At 51.1% G+C, this 20,018-nt stretch overlaps 1 protein-coding gene across 2 annotated transcripts in view; it reads right to left on the reverse strand.

Moving 5' to 3' along the window:
* Positions 1 to 20,018, reverse strand: part of LOC122173274 (zinc finger protein RFP-like) — a 90,466-nt gene that overhangs the window by 50,118 nt on the left and 20,330 nt on the right. Inside the window, exons 5-9 of one of the 2 annotated variants that reach the window (XM_065564089.1) lie at positions 19,474 to 19,704; positions 17,721 to 17,743; positions 14,195 to 14,310; positions 12,329 to 12,361; positions 9,087 to 9,846 (exon numbers count right to left, since the gene is read on the reverse strand). In XM_065564089.1, the coding sequence (XP_065420161.1) occupies positions 9,335 to 9,846; positions 12,329 to 12,361; positions 14,195 to 14,310; positions 17,721 to 17,743; positions 19,474 to 19,704 (915 nt within the window). In that variant the 3' untranslated portion in view covers positions 9,087 to 9,334. Of the gene's footprint in view, positions 1 to 9,086; positions 9,847 to 12,328; positions 12,362 to 14,194; positions 14,311 to 17,720; positions 17,744 to 19,473; positions 19,705 to 20,018 lie in introns of those variants that run through there. The other variant, XM_065564088.1, reaches the window with a different exon arrangement.

Below are 20,018 nucleotides of genomic sequence, written 5' to 3' on the forward strand. Positions count from 1 at the left end.
CTCCAGTGAGCTACCACGGGATCTCCAGAGATTTGTAGCTAGGGCTCTACTAAATTCATGGACATGAAAAATGCATCAGGGAGCATGGAATCTGGTCTCCCCTGTGAAATTTGGCTGGTGTACGGGAGGGACAGGGCTGGGGGCTCTTACCGTGCACCCGGCTCTAGATGCTAGTCCTGGCCAGGCTGGGGAGGGATGGGACTTCTTCTTCCACTGCACGGGCCGGTCCTGGGGCCAGGTCAGACCCATCCCCTGGAACCTCCCTGGGCTGCAGGAAGCTCCATGGCTCCTGGCTGGAAACCCAGCTCTTATGGCAGCACTGCCACCAGCATCAGCGCAGAAGTCGGGGTGGTAATACCCTGATACATACACCCCACAACAGCCTTGGGACCCCCCTTAATCCCCTCTTTTGGGTCAAGACCCCATCCTAGCTAATAGCCATTGATGGACCTATCCTCCATGACCTTACCTAGTTCTTTTTTGAACCCCGTTATAGTCTTGGCCTTCACAACATCCTCTGGCAAGGAGTTCCACAGGTTGACTGTGTGTTGTGTGAAGAAATATTTCCTTTTGTTTGTTTTAAACCTGCTGCCTATTAATTTCATTTGGTGACCCCCAGTTCTTGTGTGATGAGAAGGAGTAAATAACACTTCCTTATTCACTTTCTCCACATGAGTCATGATTTTTATAGACCTCTATCATATCCCCCCGTAGTCATCTCTTTTCCAAGCTAGCTGAAAAGTCCCAGTCTTATTAATCTCTCCTTATACAGCAGCTGTTCCATACCATTTTGGTTGCCCAGGAGGAGGATGAATTATTGTCCTTGGGGAAATCAAAAATTAGGTGCAGCCCATGGGAGGGCAGAGCTGGGTATGGGGGGGCTGGGTGCAGGTGGATTAGGGGCACTGGTGGGCTGGATATGATGGGGGGGCCAGGCATAGGGTGGGTTTGGAGGACACTGGGGGGCTGGGAACAGGGTTGGGGGCTGGGTGCAGGTGGATTGGTGACACTGGTGGGCTGGATACAGGGTTGGAGGGGCTGTGAGGACAGACACTGGGTGCGGGCGCTACATTTGAGGTGATGGAAGGGGGACTGGAGGGGCAATGTGGGGGGTTGGTCTGTGAGGGGTTGCCAGCTCTGCCAGCCACTTCCCCTCTCTGAGGGGTGTGTGGAGGGACACACGTCTTCCCGGAATCCTAGATTCCTTGTAACTGGACCCCCGCCCCCACCAGTCGAGCTCTGCTCCCTGCATTGCACCACCTGTCGCTCACACACTTGGGGGGCGGGGGCTGTTCCAGGTCAAATCGAAACTGGATTGGGAGAAAAAACAAATCCCAGGTGAGCCAATTGTAGCTGGGACTCCTGGACCTCCCACTCCCCAGGAACCAAAGCGGGTAGGGCCGGGGGTCCCCTGGGGGGGGGGTGAGAAGACAAGCGCAGAGAAGCAGCTGCCTCCCTCCCTCGTCCTCAGCTCCCGGAGGTGAAGGTTGCGGTGGGGTGACAGTCAATGAGCCGGGGGTGTCTCGGGGGGGCCATGATCCCGGTGGGCCCCAGGGGAGCCACGTTCCCAGAGAGGCCCCCAGGCTCCACCCACTGTTGGCTCCTCAAGGGGCCATGGATCTCAGGCCAGCGGTCACCACCAGGCACATTCACCTCCCATGTGGCCATGACACCGAGGGCACTGAAACGCTCCTGGCTCCAGCCTCTCCCCATGTCTCAGGACACCCAGTTTGTTGCATTGATTCAGCATGTCCATAGCTCCCCGGCCATATGGCCCCACCGGGAAGGTCTCCATCCTGGCCAGTTGAGCATCCCTGTTGGGTTGTGCTCAGGCTGCTCCCTGCCCTCTCTTGGGGCTCCCTGAGTAAATGCGGCTGCCTCTGGGGTGCAGATCCCCCCACTGTAACACGAGCACCGGATCAGGGTTCTGCTGAGGGTCAGCTGCCATCCTGGGTTAATTTCCTGCTTGTTTGTTCGCTGGAGCTCAGAGGCACTGGAGGGGAGAGGTGAGCTCGGCGCCACATGGGGATGTGCGCCACAAGCACAAGTATCCCCCAGGCTATGATCATCCCCTCCAGTCTAGCCCAGCCCCCCAGACCCAGATCTCTGGGAAGGAAGCCTTTGCCTGGCCCCCAGGGTGGGACAAGGCGGCCCAATACCTGTGGTTAGAGATGGGCAGGTTCCAGGGCCAGGTGCCAGGTATCCTCGCTAGGAGGAAACAGGATGGACGCAGGGCGCTGGGTGCCAGGTTCACTCCCTGCTCCGGGGGAATCGTCTCACATGGATCCCCCACTCGGACTGTGCTGGATGCAGGTGCAGCCATAAGTCTGGGAGGGGCCCTCCCCAGTGTCTGATCCCCGACTCCCTCCAGCTGTGGGGGCCCCCCAGCTCTGCGGTGCCCCTCACTCCCAACCCGCAGCCCTGCTAGCCCAGCCCTGGGCTCCCCCCAGCTCTGCTGGTGCCCCTCACTCCCGACCCACAGCCCCCTGCCACTGCCCAACACTTTGAAAAGTGGAATATTTCAGCAGCAGGTCCCAGCCCATCCGTTGAAACAGTTTTGTACTTTGGGAGCCTCAAACCAGAGGAGTTTTGTAAATCCCCCGAGGCTGGAGTCCGAGAGGATTCACAGAGATACTGAACACGGGGAGCTGGGGTTAGAACCTGCAGCCGGCTGAGCCTGCTGGGGCAGGAGGGGAAACACACGGCTGAAGATATCTGAATAGCCTGTTCTTCCTGCCCTGGGGACTGTGATTCCAGGTGGAGGGGAGAGTGACACAAATGACTGGGAGAAGAGAAATTCCTGATGGGATCCCGGGGTAGGAATCCCCTCCTGCCCCTATAAAATCTCCCATTGGGACACTGGGGCCTCCTCCTAGCCCCTTCCCCTCCCAGCACAGATCCTTGCAGCTCAGCTCAGGGATTGGTTATTATTTGTGTAGCCACAAAACCCTCTGGTAACTCGCAGTGACGTCTGCTGAGCTCTGTTCCCAGCCAGGCTAAACCATCTCACCCCCTTACTAAAAACACCCAAACAACTATGGGCATCATGAGCTAAGGTGATAATCCTAATGTTCTGCACCCAAACAGCCTTAACTCTGCCCCTGCAACAAAACATGCCCAACGACTATGGGACAACACCTAAACAAACCTTCACCATCCACCCTAAAACTGTCTCTGCTAACCAACTTTAAACCCTCCCTCTTCTCCCCAAACCAAGGAAGTCATTTAAAAAAAAACATTTAATATTATCAAGTGACAAGAAGGTACCTAAATAGCTAAAATGAAGATGCACCAGCAGAGCTGTGTGTCAGGGGAGCCCAGGGCTGGGCTAGCAGGGGCTGTGGGGTGGGAGTGAGGGGCACCGGCAGAGCTGTGGGAAGCATAGGGCTGGGCTAGCAGGGGGCTGTGGGTCAGGATTAAGGGGCATTGGCACAGCTGGGTGGGGGAGCCCAAGACTGGGGTAGCAGGAGGCTGTGGGTCAGGATTAAGGGGCACCGGCAGAGCTGAAGGTTGGGGTATCTCAGGGCTGGGATACAGGGGGCTGGGAGGGCAAGAATAGATGGGAGGACAGAAAGGAGGGGGACAAAATATGGGGGACATATGAGGACAGACATAAATGGGCAAGAGAGACCATGGGATTTAAAGAAGAGAAATGAGGAAGACCTCAAAGGCAGCGAGAGATGGGAACACTGTAGGAAGAGAGGGGTGGGTGGGTTAAGCCCTGTGTCTCCTCAGGAGACAGAGAACCAGAGAACCCCTTTACTCCAAGCTGGGAAGGGAGAGGAAAAGAAGCCCCCGGAAATGCCTAGGGGGGAAGAGGCTCACGATTTGGGGACTGGGGACAGCTCATTCCATACCCGGTGCTGGATGAAGAAGAGGGGCCTCCCGCAAGCTCCCACAGGGAACAAGAAACTTGTCAGTTGGTGCGTCTGGAGGACCATGGGTGGCTCATAAAAGATCACCACAGGCTCAAAGACTCACCCCAAATCCTGAGGGGGCCCATTTAATATGGAAAATAAGCAACATTTCCCTGAACGATTCCTCCCCCCTCCCCCAATTCCCATCTCCTAAGCCAGCACCTTATGCAGCTCTCTGGAGATCTTTCATGAAATTCTGGGAGTTTTTCCACTGACTTCATCCTTTTCTGCGTAGAAGAGGGAACGAGAGACAGGAACAGAGAGAAAGAGACCCTGAGACTAGGTCACCTACTTACCGGGTTTGAGGGGATCCACAAAAGGAACCTGAAATCTCCCCAATTCCTTCCTCTTTTCTAGAATCGGCCCCAAATCTGCCATTATCCTCATGAGACGTGTCGGTTTCCAAATGGCTCTGGAATCTTTTCCTGATCAGCACAGACTTTGAGCTCAGGATAGAGCTGGCCTAGGCCCACAGCTGGGCTGGGTCCGGAGAGACACACGGTGGAGGACTAAGGGCCTTTCGCCTGCCCTGATACACCTCCCCTGCGGACTGCGATTCCAGGTGGAGGGAAAGAGATAAACTAATGACTGGGAGAAGTGACACACCCAATGGGAGCCTGGCCCAGCAGTCCTGGATTTCCCATGCTGATGTGTCCCAGTTCAGATGCTGGCTCCAGCCCCTGCCATGCAGCTGGGATTAGCTGTTGTTAATTATCGGCCTGTCATGTACCCCTTGCACCAACCATCGCGCTGCCCGCACAACTCGTTAGCTTAGAATGAAGGTTGATAAATGCCATTCACAGCCAAACTAAACCCTCCCTCCCGTCCCAAACACCCAGACATCTCTGCTGCTGTGTAGAGCCCCAGGGGCTGGTCCCTGCCCAGCTCACCCTCCAGCCGGAGATCCCGGCGCAGAGCGGGGTTTTATAGCAATGCTGCTCTTCCTGCTTGTGGCCATCCGGGGGGCTGAACTCTCACAACTGGCCCCATCACCTTCTTCTTGCAATGCACAGCAGCCTGTGCACCCTGTCCTGAGTGTCCCTGCAGAGCTGGGGAGAGGGGAAGCCGGGACCCATGGCCGGGATTCTCTAAGGAACGGGGGAGAAACAGACTCAGATGGGCCCGGGGTCCTGGGAGAGGGGTGCAGAAGAACTAGGCCGGGGTAGTCAATTATTGTTGTCAAGGTCCAAATTTCTTGGTCAAGGTACAGTCAAGGTCCAGACTCCAGGGAAACATTTTTCACACAGTGATATTAATATGCAAATAAAAAGATTTTGTGGTCCATTCAATAGCGTCTGGCGGTCCAGATTTGAAAGCCCCTGAACGAGGCGGTTTGAGGAAGAGTTGTGGGATGAAAGAGAAGAGGCCACATAATCTATTCGGTCAGTGTGTTCCAGGAGCCATGGAAACCAAACTAGGACACAGGGAATCCAGGTGCCACGGAAACCAGGACTCAGAGAAACCAGGTGCCAGAGAATTCAGGCCTCTGAGAAATTAGGTGTCGGAAACCAGGCAGGGAAGTAGCTTGGTGTTAATTTGGGAAAACACGGCAAACAGGGCTCATAAACATAAACCACAAGTAAAGACCCACCCCCAAGTCGGTTGGGCAGTGTCCTTTCCCCCTCAGGGTCTGAAGTCCAGCAACCCAAAAGTCCCTTTCACACGCCCGACTCTTCTCTGCACCCCACACACAGTTGCTGTCCTTGGTCAGCGCAGACCCAGAGTTCAGAGGTGCAGCTGCAGAGTTCACCTCCCCCTGGTGTGGGGTAAAGAGGTACCTTACTCGCTCCGCTGCTCGGGCACTCACTAACCGCCCATCTCTGCCGCTGCCCTGCTGGCAGCTCACCGGCCGCCTGCTCACCGCTCTCGCCGCGCCTCTCCACCAGCCGCCCTGCTGGCCACTCATCAGGCCTTTCTGCTGCCACCTTGCTGGCCGCTTATTGTGCCTCTCCGCCGCACCAGCCACTCGTTCATCAGCTGACTGTCTGTCACTTCTGCTGCTGCCTGCCTCTCTGCTGTGACCTCTGCACATCCGTCTCTTAGTGATTTTCAGCTCTGTGCAGGCTGGGCAGAGGAACTGACCAATCTCAAGTGATTTCAGCTCAAAGCGATTTTTAGGTCTTTGCAGGCTGGACAGAAACACAGTCCTATCACAACTGATTTCAGCTCTGATTGGACATTTAACATAACAAAGAGGCTCCTACTTAGCTCTAGTCTTTGAACAGTGGGAGAAACAGGTTAAACCCACCTAGGAAGGCCCCTTGATGAGGGTCTGCAGCCTTTTGATTGGGGATACCTGTCCCCCACCCCTTTTCCTTTCACAGGGCTCTGACATTCAAGCCCCTGGCTTAACACTGTTCTTTCAACTGTGGGTGGCCCCCTCATTTTGGACAGGTTAAGCAGAATCCTGCTTTCCTGTATTCCTACACTAATTACAACATTGGTAACCATATTTCACTCCCCGGCATTCAGTACTAAGGTGAGTTGTACCCAACACCAGCCAAAGTTGATCACTTTGGGCTGGTCTACACTAGGGGGGTGTGGGATCTAAGAGAATAGCGTAGTTGAAGTCAACATATCTTAGATCGATTTACCTCGCGTCCTCACGGCGCAGGATCGACGGCCGCGGCTCCCCCATCGACTGCGCTTCCGCCTCTTGCCCTGGTGGTGTTCCGGTGTTGACGGGGAGCGCGTTCGGGGATCCATTTATCACGTCTAGATGAGACGCGATAAGTCGATCCCCGATAGATCGATTACTACTCGCCTATCTGGTGGGTAGTGAAGACGTACCCTCTGACACTGATGAATCTCTTGAATATGTAATCAGAGCAGGAGCAAACTCTATTTACATAAACACACGCAAAGTCTCTTCCCCTCCCATCTAGCTGTCAGGGAAGCATTCATTCAAACCCTGCTTACAGAAGTGTAAACCCATTTGTAGACACGTGCATTGTTTTACATGTGGCTTACATCGATTCCAGGACTTGGTCTAGGTGTTTTATGTCATTGTAACTTAATTTGGTAGGGGATCTATTTCAACTAAATTGATATGAGCCTAAATAAGTCTTCCTTGAGGTGTGACTGGAGGATCATAGTGATGTCGGACTGGAAGGGATCTCAAGAGGTCATCCAGTCTTGCCCCCTGCATTGAGACAGAACCAAGTACAACTTGGCCATCCCTGACAGGAGTTTGTCCAACCTGGTCTTAAAAACCTCCAGTAACTGGGGTTCCACAACCTCCCTAGGTAACCAGTTTGATGCTCAACTGTCCTTAGAGTTAGAAAGTTTCTCCGAAGGTCTAACCACAATCTCTCTTGCTGCACACTGAGCCCATCACTTCTTGTCCTACCCTTGCTGGACGTGGGGAACAATTGATGTCCCCCTTCAGCCTTCTCTTCTCTAAACTAAATATGCCCAGTTTTTCAACCTTTCCTCATAGGTCTTGTTTGCTAAGCCTTTCATCATTTGTGCTGCTCTTATCTGGACTCTCTCCAATTTGTTTACCTCTTTCTTAAAGTGTGGAGTCCAGAATTGGACACACTACTCCAGATAAGGTCTCCCCAGTGCCATATAGCGTGGAACAATCACCTTCTGTATCTTACACCCAACACTCCCATTAGTACATCCAAGAATGGAATTTGCCTTTTCTGCAACACCATCACAGTGTTGACTCATATGCCATTTCTGAACCACTATAACCCCCAGATCCTTTTCCGAAGGTCTGCTGCCTAGCCAGTTATTCCTCAGTTTGTGTTTGTGCATTTGATTTTTCCTTCCTAAATACTGTATAATGCTTTGCACTTGTCTTTACTGAATTTCAGCTCACTGATTTCAGACCAATTCCCCAATTTGTAAAGGTCATTTTGCATTCTAATCCTGTCCTCCCAAGTGCTTTCCACCCCTCCCAGTATGCTGTCACCTGCACATTTTAGAAGCATGCTCTTCACTCCATGGTCCCGCTCCATTCTCCAAGTCGTTAATGAAAATATGGAAGAATACCTGACCTAGGACAGAGCCCTATGGGACCCCACTCAATACGTCCTCCCATTTGACAGCAAACTATTGATAACTTCTGTTTGAGAACAGTTTTCAACCAGTTGTACACCCACCTTATAGTAATTTCACGTAGACCATATTTCCTTTGCTTATGAGAGTGTCATATGGAACTGTGTCAAAAGTCTGCTCACTTTTCTTTCTCTCTCCCCCGCCCCCGCATTTTCCAATGGAAGGCAGAGAAAAGGCAGAGCGAAAAGTGTGGGTGGGGGGAATATAACAACCAAAGAACTGAAAAATTTTGTTAAGTTTGGTTTAATTTTTTTCAAGTAAGCAAAAATTCCACAAAAATTGTCAAACAAATCAGCATTTTTAAAATTTCCTTCAATTTTTTAATTTTTAAAATTAATTTCGCAGAGAAAATATTGTTCTCCTAGCTCTAAGAAGCAACACCTGCCCTGAAGCCCTCAGAAAACGCTGACTCTTACAACCGTAGTTAAATCATAAAGAAAGTGAATTTTACACCCTAGCTGATAAAGGTCAATCCAACAATTAAACTTTATAACACAATCTGCCAATATTAGATGTGCCATAAACACTGTCTAAGGGAACAATCACGTCAACATCTTAATTCTTTCATGTTTGCTGGAAAAGAGACGATTCCTCGGTTGAGTTTCGGGATTACACAGGGTATTGAGCTGTTTGTTCTGACAAGAGAGCTCACAGCACCGGGTATTTAAAGGCTAAATCCCTCTGAAACATCTGGCCCACAGATCAGTGTCTGATCCCTCCCTTGCCTCTGTGTCAGGAACCGCAGATCTCAAACGCTAGCCCACAGGGCGCTTAGGAGCTCGTCAGTGTGAACCACCACCCAGTGTCCTGCTCACGCTGCTAGACTAGCCGCTGAAGGGGAGCAGAGGACTCCAGTCCTGGGCTCTGATTGGTGGAACCCTGGGGGGCCCCACGGGTCCCCAGCCTCTGTGTCCCCCAAGCCAAGGGGCAGGATGTTGTCTGTGCCGCTGGGTCCTCCCTGCTCAGCTCTGCTTCCCCTGCGATACCTGCCCCTGATCTCCTGGGAACCTCTCCCCGCCTGACGCCTGGTTTGCCCTCTGGTCTGTCCCCCCCCACCTCTGCCTCTTCAGCCAGGCCTCTCCCCTGTCCTCCCCCCGCCCCAGTTGAGGGGTCTCTCCCTGGCACTTGGCTGGTCGCTCTCCCACAGGGGGGCTCCCTCCTTCCTTGGTGGGACCCCCCCCCGACTCCACAAAGAGTTGGCTTGCTAGGAGCATAGAGCCCCAGTGTAGAGCACCTCACACAGACCTCCACAGCCATAGAGCTATCGGTAGAGTGTCACCCCCCTTCAGCCCTGTCTGTGGAGGGGGAGACTGGCTGAGTCCTCCAGGTCATAGAGATCAGGAGGGTGGGGGCTAGAGGAGCCTCACACTAACACCAGCCTGGAATAACGGGCGGATTCTTTCCCCCGCCAAAGAGGTCAGCGGGAAAGTGACGATCAGCTCCCCACGACCAGCATCAAAAAATGCCACCCACCCCCCTTCACAGTCAAGATAAACCCGGATCCTGCGGCATGCCCGGCTTGGGGACAAGGGGGTGCCATGCTCAGGGGAAGTGAGAGCCCAGTAGAGATCCCCTCTGCCCTGCACAGCCCAGATCCCCTGCGCAGGGTTAGGGCTGATCCCTCCGTTCCTGCTCACAGACTCTCGGGCCACCCCTACAACATAGACTCCCGTCCCCTCCACCTCCACCTCCCAGTAGTGTCGGCCCGAGGTGAATCCCTCACAGCCCATCACACAGGTCCAATTGTCAAATCTCTCAGGGTTGTTGGGCAGATCCTGTTGCCAGGGTTCCCATCTCACACTTTTCCGATCCGCAGACACGATGAGTTGGGGATGGGCCGTGTCTGGATCCAGAGTCACGTTCGCTGCAGAGAGAGAATCAGAGCGTGAGGGGCAGAGCTCAGCCCTGGGGCAGGGTCTGAACGTGTCAGTGACAGAACCTGCCCCAGCTGGGGAGTGAACCAGGCAACCTCCTGCCTCCAGGATTTACCCAGATGTGCCTGGGGAGCAGCGCTGAGATCTCAGCCATGGGCAGGGGGGATTCACACCCCGACAGAGCCAGTTCAGGGACAGAGTGAAAGGATCAGCTCAGCTGAGCCAGGCCCCCAGACCCAGCGTCTGAGTCTCAGTGATTCCATCCTTGTGCTTGGGGGAAAGACAAGGGGGGTTAGAGGGAGGTGGGTTTAAGCCACCTTTGTCCTTCCTTTAGTCTCCCTGGTCCCTACTTACAGGGGCCTCAGGGCTGCAAAGCAGAGAGCAGCCAGAGTGTGATGCCTCCTGTCTATGCCCCCAGCAGAGCCGTCCCTTGGGGCAACCGTTCCGGGCCCTGCGCTTTGGGGAGTCCCACGGGCCAGTGTGATTGGCTGTTGCAGTCGGTCCCAGAAGAGACGAATCCATCACTTCTGCCCCACACCCTGCATCCTCCTAGGGACAGCCCTGACCCCCAGCATGGCCCCAGCCCACTCCTACAATAACAGCTGGGAGCAGAGTTGCTGTGGAGCCCCTGTGCCAACGTCACACAGATGGGGGTGTCTCCCGTGCACCGGAGCTATTTTCTGGGGTCTGTTTCCAGGCACATTAAGGCCCCTTTGCTCTGACAGACCAGCACAAAAGGGATGACAATCAGGCCCTGGAATCTTTCCCCACCTGCACCCACCTCTCCCCACAGATGTGATTAGAGATCCCGGCATCATAGGAGGCTCCCAGCAGATTACAGGGAATCCAACGTCCCCCTGTCCCATGATGCGACTCTGCACAGCCCGTCTCCTTGCAGAGCCCCGCCCCCCAACGATCAGCCAGCTGAGCACTAGAAAACCTGCTTTTACAGAGACCCCCCTGGCCCCCCAGGACTGTGTGTAGCTGCGGGGGGGGGGGGTGAGGACACCGCACACTTACTGAACGGCTGCTCGGCTTGTGCTGGGCTATCGGGGACTTTCCAAACTCCACACTGCTGGCCCCAGGGCTATGCAATGGCTAATACAGTATTGCCAACTTCAAGGGATCAAATCTCAGGCGATTGGCCCAAAATCGTGATTCTGTTATGGTTTTTAGGTCAGTCTCTTGATATTTGACCTCCCCTGGCCCCTCCCCAGGGCTTGTGCATGTGACAATCAGTGTTGCCCACTCGCCCACATGTTCTGGAGAAAGTGATTTTGAAACGCAGGAGCTCTCACCGCCACATCTGCCCATCTCCTGCCCAGCAATTAATCCTGTCCCCCAGCCCCCCATCAGTTCTGTCCCCATCCAACCCCCGTCAAGAGCTGGTATGCTTTTTTTTTCTTTTAATTCCTCCCTGAGCCCCGGGGGCTCCCAGCCACCTCTGCAGCTGAGAGCCCCGGGGTGATTTAAAGGCTCTTCTGAATGAGGTCACACCCCCCTCAGGACTCCAGCCGTACCGGTAAGTCCTGTAAGTTACTTTCACCCCTGCCCAGCCCCCATCATCACCGCCCCATCAGTTCAGCATTCCTACCCCACCGCCCTCAGTTCACCCTCCCAGCACTCACCCTATCTGCTCAGAACCCACCAGCAATACAGCCCCCCCAGCCCATCAGCCCCCACTCACTTCAGGGCCCCTGGGGGCTACAGTGGGGGCCCCTCTCCCACTTCCCAGACTGACAGGGGAGCAGCCACACTGGGGTGGTGACAGCGGGAGCCCCAGCCGCGCCCAGGGCAGCTGACAGGATTTCTAAGTAAAATTAAACCTCATTTTTAGAACTCTCAAATGTCGGGATTTTTTTTTCAGCCACAGCTCCATGGTGAGATCATGAGTGAGGCTTAATTTTACTCAGAAACTGCATCTCTCACAATTAATTCATGAGAGTTGGCATGTCTGCTAATAGGTGATGTCTACCTAACCCCTTCTGACATTTTTAACCTTTTCTCTTTTGACATATAAAGTAGAGAGAGGAAACAGAAATGTCTATTTTTGTATGTTGAATTTCCCCATTCCTCGTTTTACCTCTTGTGCATTTGCTAATAATAATAATATGGCCAGGGGACGTGATGTATGGGCATAAAGAGTTCTGAAAATGAGGTGAGATGTTCCTCTCTGATTTGCCAAAAGGCTCATTTTTAAACTCTTAGATCTCTACGGCAATACACTGCTCACCCCCTCTCCCGCACCCCAACCCATCTGGTTAACCCAACCACTAGTTACAAATTATAAATTCTAAGAGAGAAAAGAATTGACTTTTCTGTTTTTAGGAAAGATCTGGGCAGCCACCAGTAATATTTTGCTCAGCTCCTGTCAAATGCAAAATTCAAACAAAACCTTAACTATGGTTCTGCCAATGAGCCACCATAATTCATATGAAAGTTTTCACTCCCCCTTTGATACGAGAAATTTACCTTTGTCCAACCGCTGGCTTGATGACAGTGAGTCTAGAGGAAGAAATGGGTGAAAAAGATGAAATGTCAGGTTGTCATGTTTCTAACACAAAAGCAAAATGAAAAGAAAACAAACTTTATGAAGTTCTAGTTAAGGAGGTTAAGTGCAATTCACACCAGTACAAACCATTCCACACATCACTAAAAATAACCGCAAACATTAAAAACTAAGGACATGACCTAAGGTTACATGACAGATACAGAAATGTTTTACCAGTGATTACACACCTGTGGCTGGCCCATGACAGCTGACTTGGACTCGCAGGGCTCGGGCACTGGGGCTGTTTAACTGTGGTGTAGCTGCTCAGGCTTGGGCAGAGGCCTGGGCTCTGGGATCCTGTGACGGGAGAGAGTCGCAGAGCCCAGGCTCCAGCCCGAGCCCGAACCTTGTGAGCCGGAGTCAGGGGACACGGGCCAGCCACAGGTGTTTAATTGCTGTGGAAACAAACCCTCTGAAACCAACACATGATTCACAGACAGACCCACACACAGACACTTTTTCACTGATTAGCATTCAATCAACTTTACATCTGCCCCTGTTCCACTAGTACTTAGTAAAACTGGCTCATCCTTCCTGACAGCCCTGGTGGTCTCATTCTCTCCAGCTCAGGAGGATAAAAGGTCAAGAATCTCTAAAGCAGGGGTGGGGAACCTATGGCCGGTGGACCAGATCTGGACCGTTGCTAAATTTCATCTGGCCCGCAGCACCACTCCCTCCCCCCGCCACGAGTGCCGACTCGCCCTGCCACCGGGAGAAGCCCTGAGCCTCTGCGCAGAGCCATGGGAACTAGGAGTGCGGAGGGTGCTGCAACACCCCCCAGGTTTTGCGCAGGGTCCCAGCCACCAGCCCCATGACCAGGGTCCCGGCTGGCTCTCAGATCCCCACACAGTGGGTTCCCATCTGCTGGCCCCACACCCAGGGCTCTACTCCCACCCCCAGCTGTGGTCCCAGCCTCAACTCCCTTGCCCCTGTCAGCATCCCACCCCCCCTCCTGGAGCCGTGGCCTAATGTCTGGGAAGAGGAGGCACAGACAATGGCCCGTGATAGAAAAAAGGTTCCCCACCCCTGCTCTAAAGCAAGAGAGGAACTATGATGGCACAGGAGGCCTTGCAGACAAAAAATCCAAACAAACATACTTCAAAAACCGTTAATTCAGCAGGAAGCTCAAGCTAAGGTTAACATTCATAGCCATAGGCACCAAATTCTGTGTGACCCACCTCTGTCTCCGGCCCTGCCCTGACTCCACCCCTGTCCCGCCCCCTCCTGGCCCCGCCCCGCCCCCATTCCAACTCCCAAAGTCCCCACCCCCACTCTGCCCCTCCCTGCCCTATTAGACCCCTTCCAGAATTTCTGCCCTGGCCCCGCCTCCTCCCTTGAGCTCACCGCGTTCCCACTCCTCCTCCCTCACTTTTGAAGCTTGTTTCGTGGCAGCAAGCACTGAGAGCTAGGAGGAGAAGCAGGGACGCAGCACGCTTGGGGGAGAAGGCGGAGGTGATGTGAGGCAGGCGGCGGGGATGGGAGCTTGGCTGCCAGTGGGTGCAGAGCACCCACCAATTTTTCCCCATGGGTGCTCCAGCAACGGAGCAACCACAGAGTTGGCACCTATGTTCATAGCTGCTAAGAAAGGAAAACCCCCAGAGATTCTGAATGTAGGCCCCTAACCCAGTGTGTATGTGCTGTACCGAGAGCTCAGTAGGGAATTCGTAGGTTCCAAATGATTAGTTGACTATCTCCATCCACAATCATTGTCCCTAAGAGATTTCCCCAGCTCTGTCAATTATCAGTGTAATATAGGTGAGAAAATTCCCCAGGTGACTGTTTATTACCTGTGAATTTCTTCATTATGGTCTCCAGAGATGCATTTCTTTGAGAAGATTCCCAGATTCTCCATTTCAGATCAGAAGAAAAGGCCACTGGGTTCTGAAACTTCTCCCTCTCACATCTGAAGAACAACCCAGTGTTACTCGTTGTGGAGTTCGGTCATATTTGTGTTTTACTAACATGTGTTTTACTCTCGTGAATGGTTGTAGCTCAGCAGACCCTGGAGGATTAAAGTCTCTATTGCCCCAGGAATTGGTCCAATCCCAGCTTGGACACTACAAGCTTCCCCTTCATTTTGGTGAGACCGATATTGGAAAACTGCCTCCAGTTCTGGTGTCCCCATTTTAAAATGGACGTTAAAAAGTGGAGACGTTGCAGAGAAGACCCACAAAACTGATTTGAAGGCTGGTAAAAATGCCTTGCACTGAAAGAACCCTGGCACTTGTGTGTGGGGTATAAATACCGTCATGGGGAGACTGTACTTGGTACTAAAGGGCTCCTCAATATACGAAACAAAGGCAAAACAAGGATCAATTGCTGGAAGCTGAAGCCAGAGAAATTCAAATGGGAAAAAAGACAGATATTTAAGAGTGCAGGTGAACTAACCATTGGAAGAAACTGCCAAGGGAAGTGGTGGTGTCTGTGTCAGCGCAGGCTTGTAGCTTGACATCAGCATCACGGGGCGAGAGGCAGCCCAGATTGCGGATTTGGAGGGCACAGCAGTCCCACAGTCCAGGCTGCACCCCGGGAACCCATCACACTGATGTAAATCTCCCTTGTGGCAAATTAAACCGATTTCTTCTTGTTCTGCCCTCACGGGACTTGAAGACCAACTGATCACCGCTCTCTGTGGAACAGCCTCAGACATATTTGAAGACTATTATCAGGCCCTCCCTGAGTCTTCTCTTCTCTAGACTAAACACACCCCTTTAGTTCAACCTTTCCTCATAGCTCATCCATTCTAAACCTCCGATCATTTCTGTTGCTCCCCTCTGAACTTTCTCCAATTTCTCCACATCTTTCTTAAAGTGTGGTGCCCAAAACTGGACACAGGATTCTATCTGAGGCCTCACCATGGCAAGAAGGGTGGAACAACGTCCTCCTGTGTTTTACATTGACACTCCTGTTAATATATCTGTGGTGGGGTGTTCACCCCACGTCAGCCCCCAAAAACAGTGAAGGAAGCTGAGAAAGAGGAGATTAGTGAGACAGGCCACACATGAGCGGTTTAGGCCAGAGAAGTTGTCCCTGATTGGACGATGAAGCTCAGCTGAGCAGGTGGGGGCTGGGCTAGGATAAAGCCAGGAAGCTGGCAACAGAAATTGGCCGCAGTGAGGAAGTCCGCAGCCACCCTCTGTGCATTCGAAAGGGAAAGAGGGAAACAGGGAAAGAACAGCATGCTGGGAGCCTGGCCCTGGGGGAAGGGAGTATTTAGAATCAGAGGGTTAGAAGGGACTGCTAGGGTCATCTAGTCTAACCCCTATAAGAGAGAAGGGTGGAGAAGAAAGCCTATGGGAGGTGAGTAGGAAGCAGCCCAGGGAGCGAGCAGACCTTGCCTGCATGTGATAGGGTTCCTGGGCTGGACCCTGGAGCAGTGGGTGGGCTCGAGTTCCCCTATCAGCCACTGATGGAGCGGCATTGCCTGGACAGTGGGACCAGGGAGACTCTGTACCCCAGAAGGGGAAACCATTTAGTGACCTGGCTGCAGGGTTGAGTCACAGAGAGGAAGCTGCAGCTGTTGGAGTGAGAGGTGAGGCTGGAGAGTGAGAGAGAGACAATGGCCAGCGTTTGAGATCTGTGTTTCATAGACTCATAGACTCATAGACTTTAAGGTCAGAAGGGACCATTATGATCATCTGGTCTGACCCCCTGCATGCTGCAGGCCATAAAACCGTCCCTACCCCTTCCCTGGACTCTGCTGCTGAAGTCCCCAATCCTGTTACTAGTGACTTCAATCAGCAGAGACCCTCCTGCTAGAGATCCCTGCCCCATGCTGCGGAGGAAGGCGAAAAACCTCCAGAGGCTCAGCCAATCTGCCCTGGAGGAAAATTCCTTCCCGACCCCAAATATGGCGATCAGTAAGACCCCGAGCATATAGGCAAGAGTCTCCATCCTGACCCCTGTTAGCCATTATGCTATTTACCTACCATTGCTTGGTTTTCTTGACTACTATGTTTTACCATTAAACCATTCCCTCCATAAACTTATCTAACTTTATCTTAAAACCAGACAGGTCCTGACACACAGGTACGGGAGGGATCGGACACTGATCTGTGGGCCAGATGTTTCAAAGGGATTTAGCCTTTAAATACCCGGTGCTGTGAGCTCTCTTGTCAGAACAAACAGCTCAATACCCTGTGTAATCCTGAAACTCAACCGAGGAATCGTCCCTTTTCCAGCAAACATGAAAGAATTAAGATGTTGACGTGATTGTTCCCTTAGATAGTGTTTATGGCAAAGCTAATATTGGCAGATTGTGTTATAAAGTTTAATTGTTGGATAGAACCTTATCAGCTAGGGTGTAAATTTCACTTTGTTTATGATTTAACTATGGTTGTAAGAGTCAGCGTTTTCTCAGGGCTTCAGGGCAGGTGTTGCTTCTTAGAGCTAGGAGATGGCAAGGGGAGGTGTTGGACCTGAAAGAGAGCTAATCCCCAGAACAGCCAGGAGGAGGCACCACCTGCGGTGAATACAGCAACCTGGGACAACATCCCACAATGACATTTGCCTTTTTCACAAGAGCTTCACACTGCCGACTCCTTCCATGTGTGATCCACTTGAACCCCCAGATCTTTTTCCGCAGTCCTGCTACCTAGCCAGTGATTCCCCATGTCATAGTTGTACATTCGATTTTTCCTTCCAAAGTGCAGCACTTTGTCTTTATTCAATGTCCCCTTCAATCGATTTTAATCCTTCCTCCCTTCGCCCTTTGTCTCTTGTGTCTATTTAGACTGTAAACGCCCTGGGACAGGGACTGTCTCTGTCTGTGTGTCTGTGCAGCACCCAGCATGTTGGGCCCTGGTTTTGCCTTGAGCCTCTAGGCACTGCCATAGTGCTACTGATAATAGCCCATTATAAACTCCTGAGAGCTGGGAATGTCACTTCCATCATATCTCTTGCCACGCCCAGCACACGGATAGAGCTCACTGCATAATTAGAAACAATTAATAAACAGCTCATTGAATAGTCATCAGATGGCCCTGACTTTCCATCCCTACCCACCTAGGTGGAGTTTGGAGTCTATAACCTAGAAATGAAAACTCATTCTCCATCCCCAATCTCCTGAGGTCCCCATTCCACCAGCTACACTACAAATCAGTACCCTGTCTGTAGGTAAATCTCTCCTTTCTCAGGCTGCTCTATTCTGGAGTCTAGTCAAAATGACAACAGCGCCAAGATCAGATTTAACGGAGATAGATTGGGAACCAGCCCCACACTCTGCACTGCTGGACCATGGGGAGCCAGGTCTCATGTTTAAAATCCCTTCCCTGCATTGGGAAGCAAAAGGGAGAGTGAGAAGGAGCCACCTACCTGCTCAAGGTGCCTTTGATGTCCTAGAGGAGAAAGATAAAAGGAAATTCAGTCCCATATCTCATACTAAGGATCCCTCCTGCTCTGGAGGGGACTTGCTTTGTCTTCACAATTTGAGATTCAAAGAGGAATTATTTGTTATTTATTTATACAAACAAAACATTACATGTGCTGCCTTTGCTCTTTTGGAGAAGTGCTCGGACTGCAGGATCTCGGTCTAGGAAGTTTGTGTAAGGAGTCACACAAGGTCTTCATGTAATGACATGTGGATAACCAGCGGGCCCATGGAATCAGAGAGCTCAGTCTTGTGATGTGTTGAACAAGGATCTTCCGAACACTCACAGGTGTGGGGAAGATCCCCTCCTGCAGACTCCAGTGGATGCAGAGGGAGGGATGCCCCCAGGCTGTGCTGCCCCCGTGCTCTAAACTCTCTCCCCACTCGCCCACAAACATTCTGAAGGCCCGTCCTGTGAGCTTCTTGACACCCACAGGAAATTGGGGCTGGGTGAGAACAATGGGTGTGGGGTACAGAATAACACTGGGCCATTCACTATCCTACACGCTAGGATCAATGAAGGAAACCTGAGGAGTGAAGACTCCTGCCCACAGCAGATACTGGTCGGAACTGAGAATTTGACCTTAGATATCAGCTAGAGATGTCCAGGATGCTACGTTTTATTCCTCACCTTTTTTTCCTTTTTGGCTAATTAGAGGCATTTAAAAAAAATCATTAGAAGGCTTTTGGAATTCTAACAACTACTTACACTTTCAGGCTACGATAAGTAATGAACAGCTTCCCTATGTAACTTCTGTTCTGGCATTCAAAATCCCCGCAGCCTCAGATCCCATGTATTAATTTTGAGGCCAATATTTTCCCTTTTTGTGATATGTAGGAAAAGTGGAAAAATCAAGGTTTAAATGGAATCTTACCTTCAATTTTAGCTACTTCGATAAATAAAGACTGACTCTTTATAAATAAAGAATGTAGGAGGCAGATTATCTTAAACATTCCTCTGAACCATCTGGCCCTGTCTACCTTAAATAGACAAAGATTAAAGATCTTTTGATGTTTGCGTTTGGAACACAGGAGATGCCAGACTGGCTCAGACCAGAGGTCCATCTAATCAATATTCTGTCTCCAAAGGTAGACAGGGCCAGATGGTTCAGAGGAATGTTTAAGATAATCTGCCTCCTACATTCTCATGCTTCTCACTAAGAGTTAGCGACTGTACCATGAGGTTTAATACCCCTTATAAATGTTTTGTTATAGTTAACTATAACTCTGTATATTCTTGTTATCCAGATCCATGTCCAATCACTTTTTAAGTTTTGCTAAGTGGTTGGTCTCAACAAAATCCTGTAACAATGAGTTCCGCAGTCTGATTACACGAGGTGTGAAAAAGTGTTTCTTTGGATCAGTTTTCAAATTGTCACTTTCTAATTTTATTGAATGTCCCTTTGTTCTTGCATTATGAGACAGGGAGAACAGAGTTTGCCATTTTTGGAGTTTTCTCCCACTAGAATTCAAAAGAAGAATTTCTTTTCAATTTAGGCTCAATCCAATGCTCGTTGTACTCAAGAAGTACATTTCCTTTGACTTTAATTGGCATTTTATCAAGCCCTTAAAGAAAAATAATGTATATTTTAGCAATACTATATGTTCTGACCATTTGTTCCTATGCTTCAAAAGTGATGTGTTAGGAGACTTTCTTGCCCTGTGAAAGGTTCTGGGGTGTTTCTAACACTGTCTCACCTGCAGGAATTCCCTCGCTGGCTGCTGGCACTTCTGCTCCATCTCACTGATCAGGGAACTGAAAGAAGATATTTCCTCAGATAATTTGGCAACATACTCAGCCCCCCTCTTTTCAATTTCCTTATTCAGCTCTTCCAATTGTGCCAGCAGGAGTCGCTCTTGTTCCTCCAAAAACTGGTGCAGTTGCTGAAATTCAGACACAATCTTCTGCTTCTCAGTTTCCAGCTGTTTCTGAAATGATGAGATACAAACAGGAAAAGCACAGGTCAAGGACAAGAATATGGAGCGTGTTATGAAGCCATGGGACATTTTATGCACGAGGCAGTATGTCATTGCAACCCCACAGAATTTAACTTCTGACATTTTATGGACAACATACTCTATGCTCAGTAGACAGAAGATTTTCCAATAGATTTTCAAGAGTCCTAACTGGTGTTAAGAATATGAATTTTTCTTGCATGATTTGGATAATCTGTGATCAGTGGCTTCTGGAAAACCAGATCCTTCTAATAACAGGAAGCACAGCAGGTGTGGGATTCAGAACG

Source organism: Chrysemys picta, chromosome 12, assembly GCF_011386835.1.
Source record: "Chrysemys picta bellii isolate R12L10 chromosome 12, ASM1138683v2, whole genome shotgun sequence".
In the NCBI taxonomy this organism is placed as follows: Eukaryota; Metazoa; Chordata; order Testudines; family Emydidae; genus Chrysemys; species Chrysemys picta.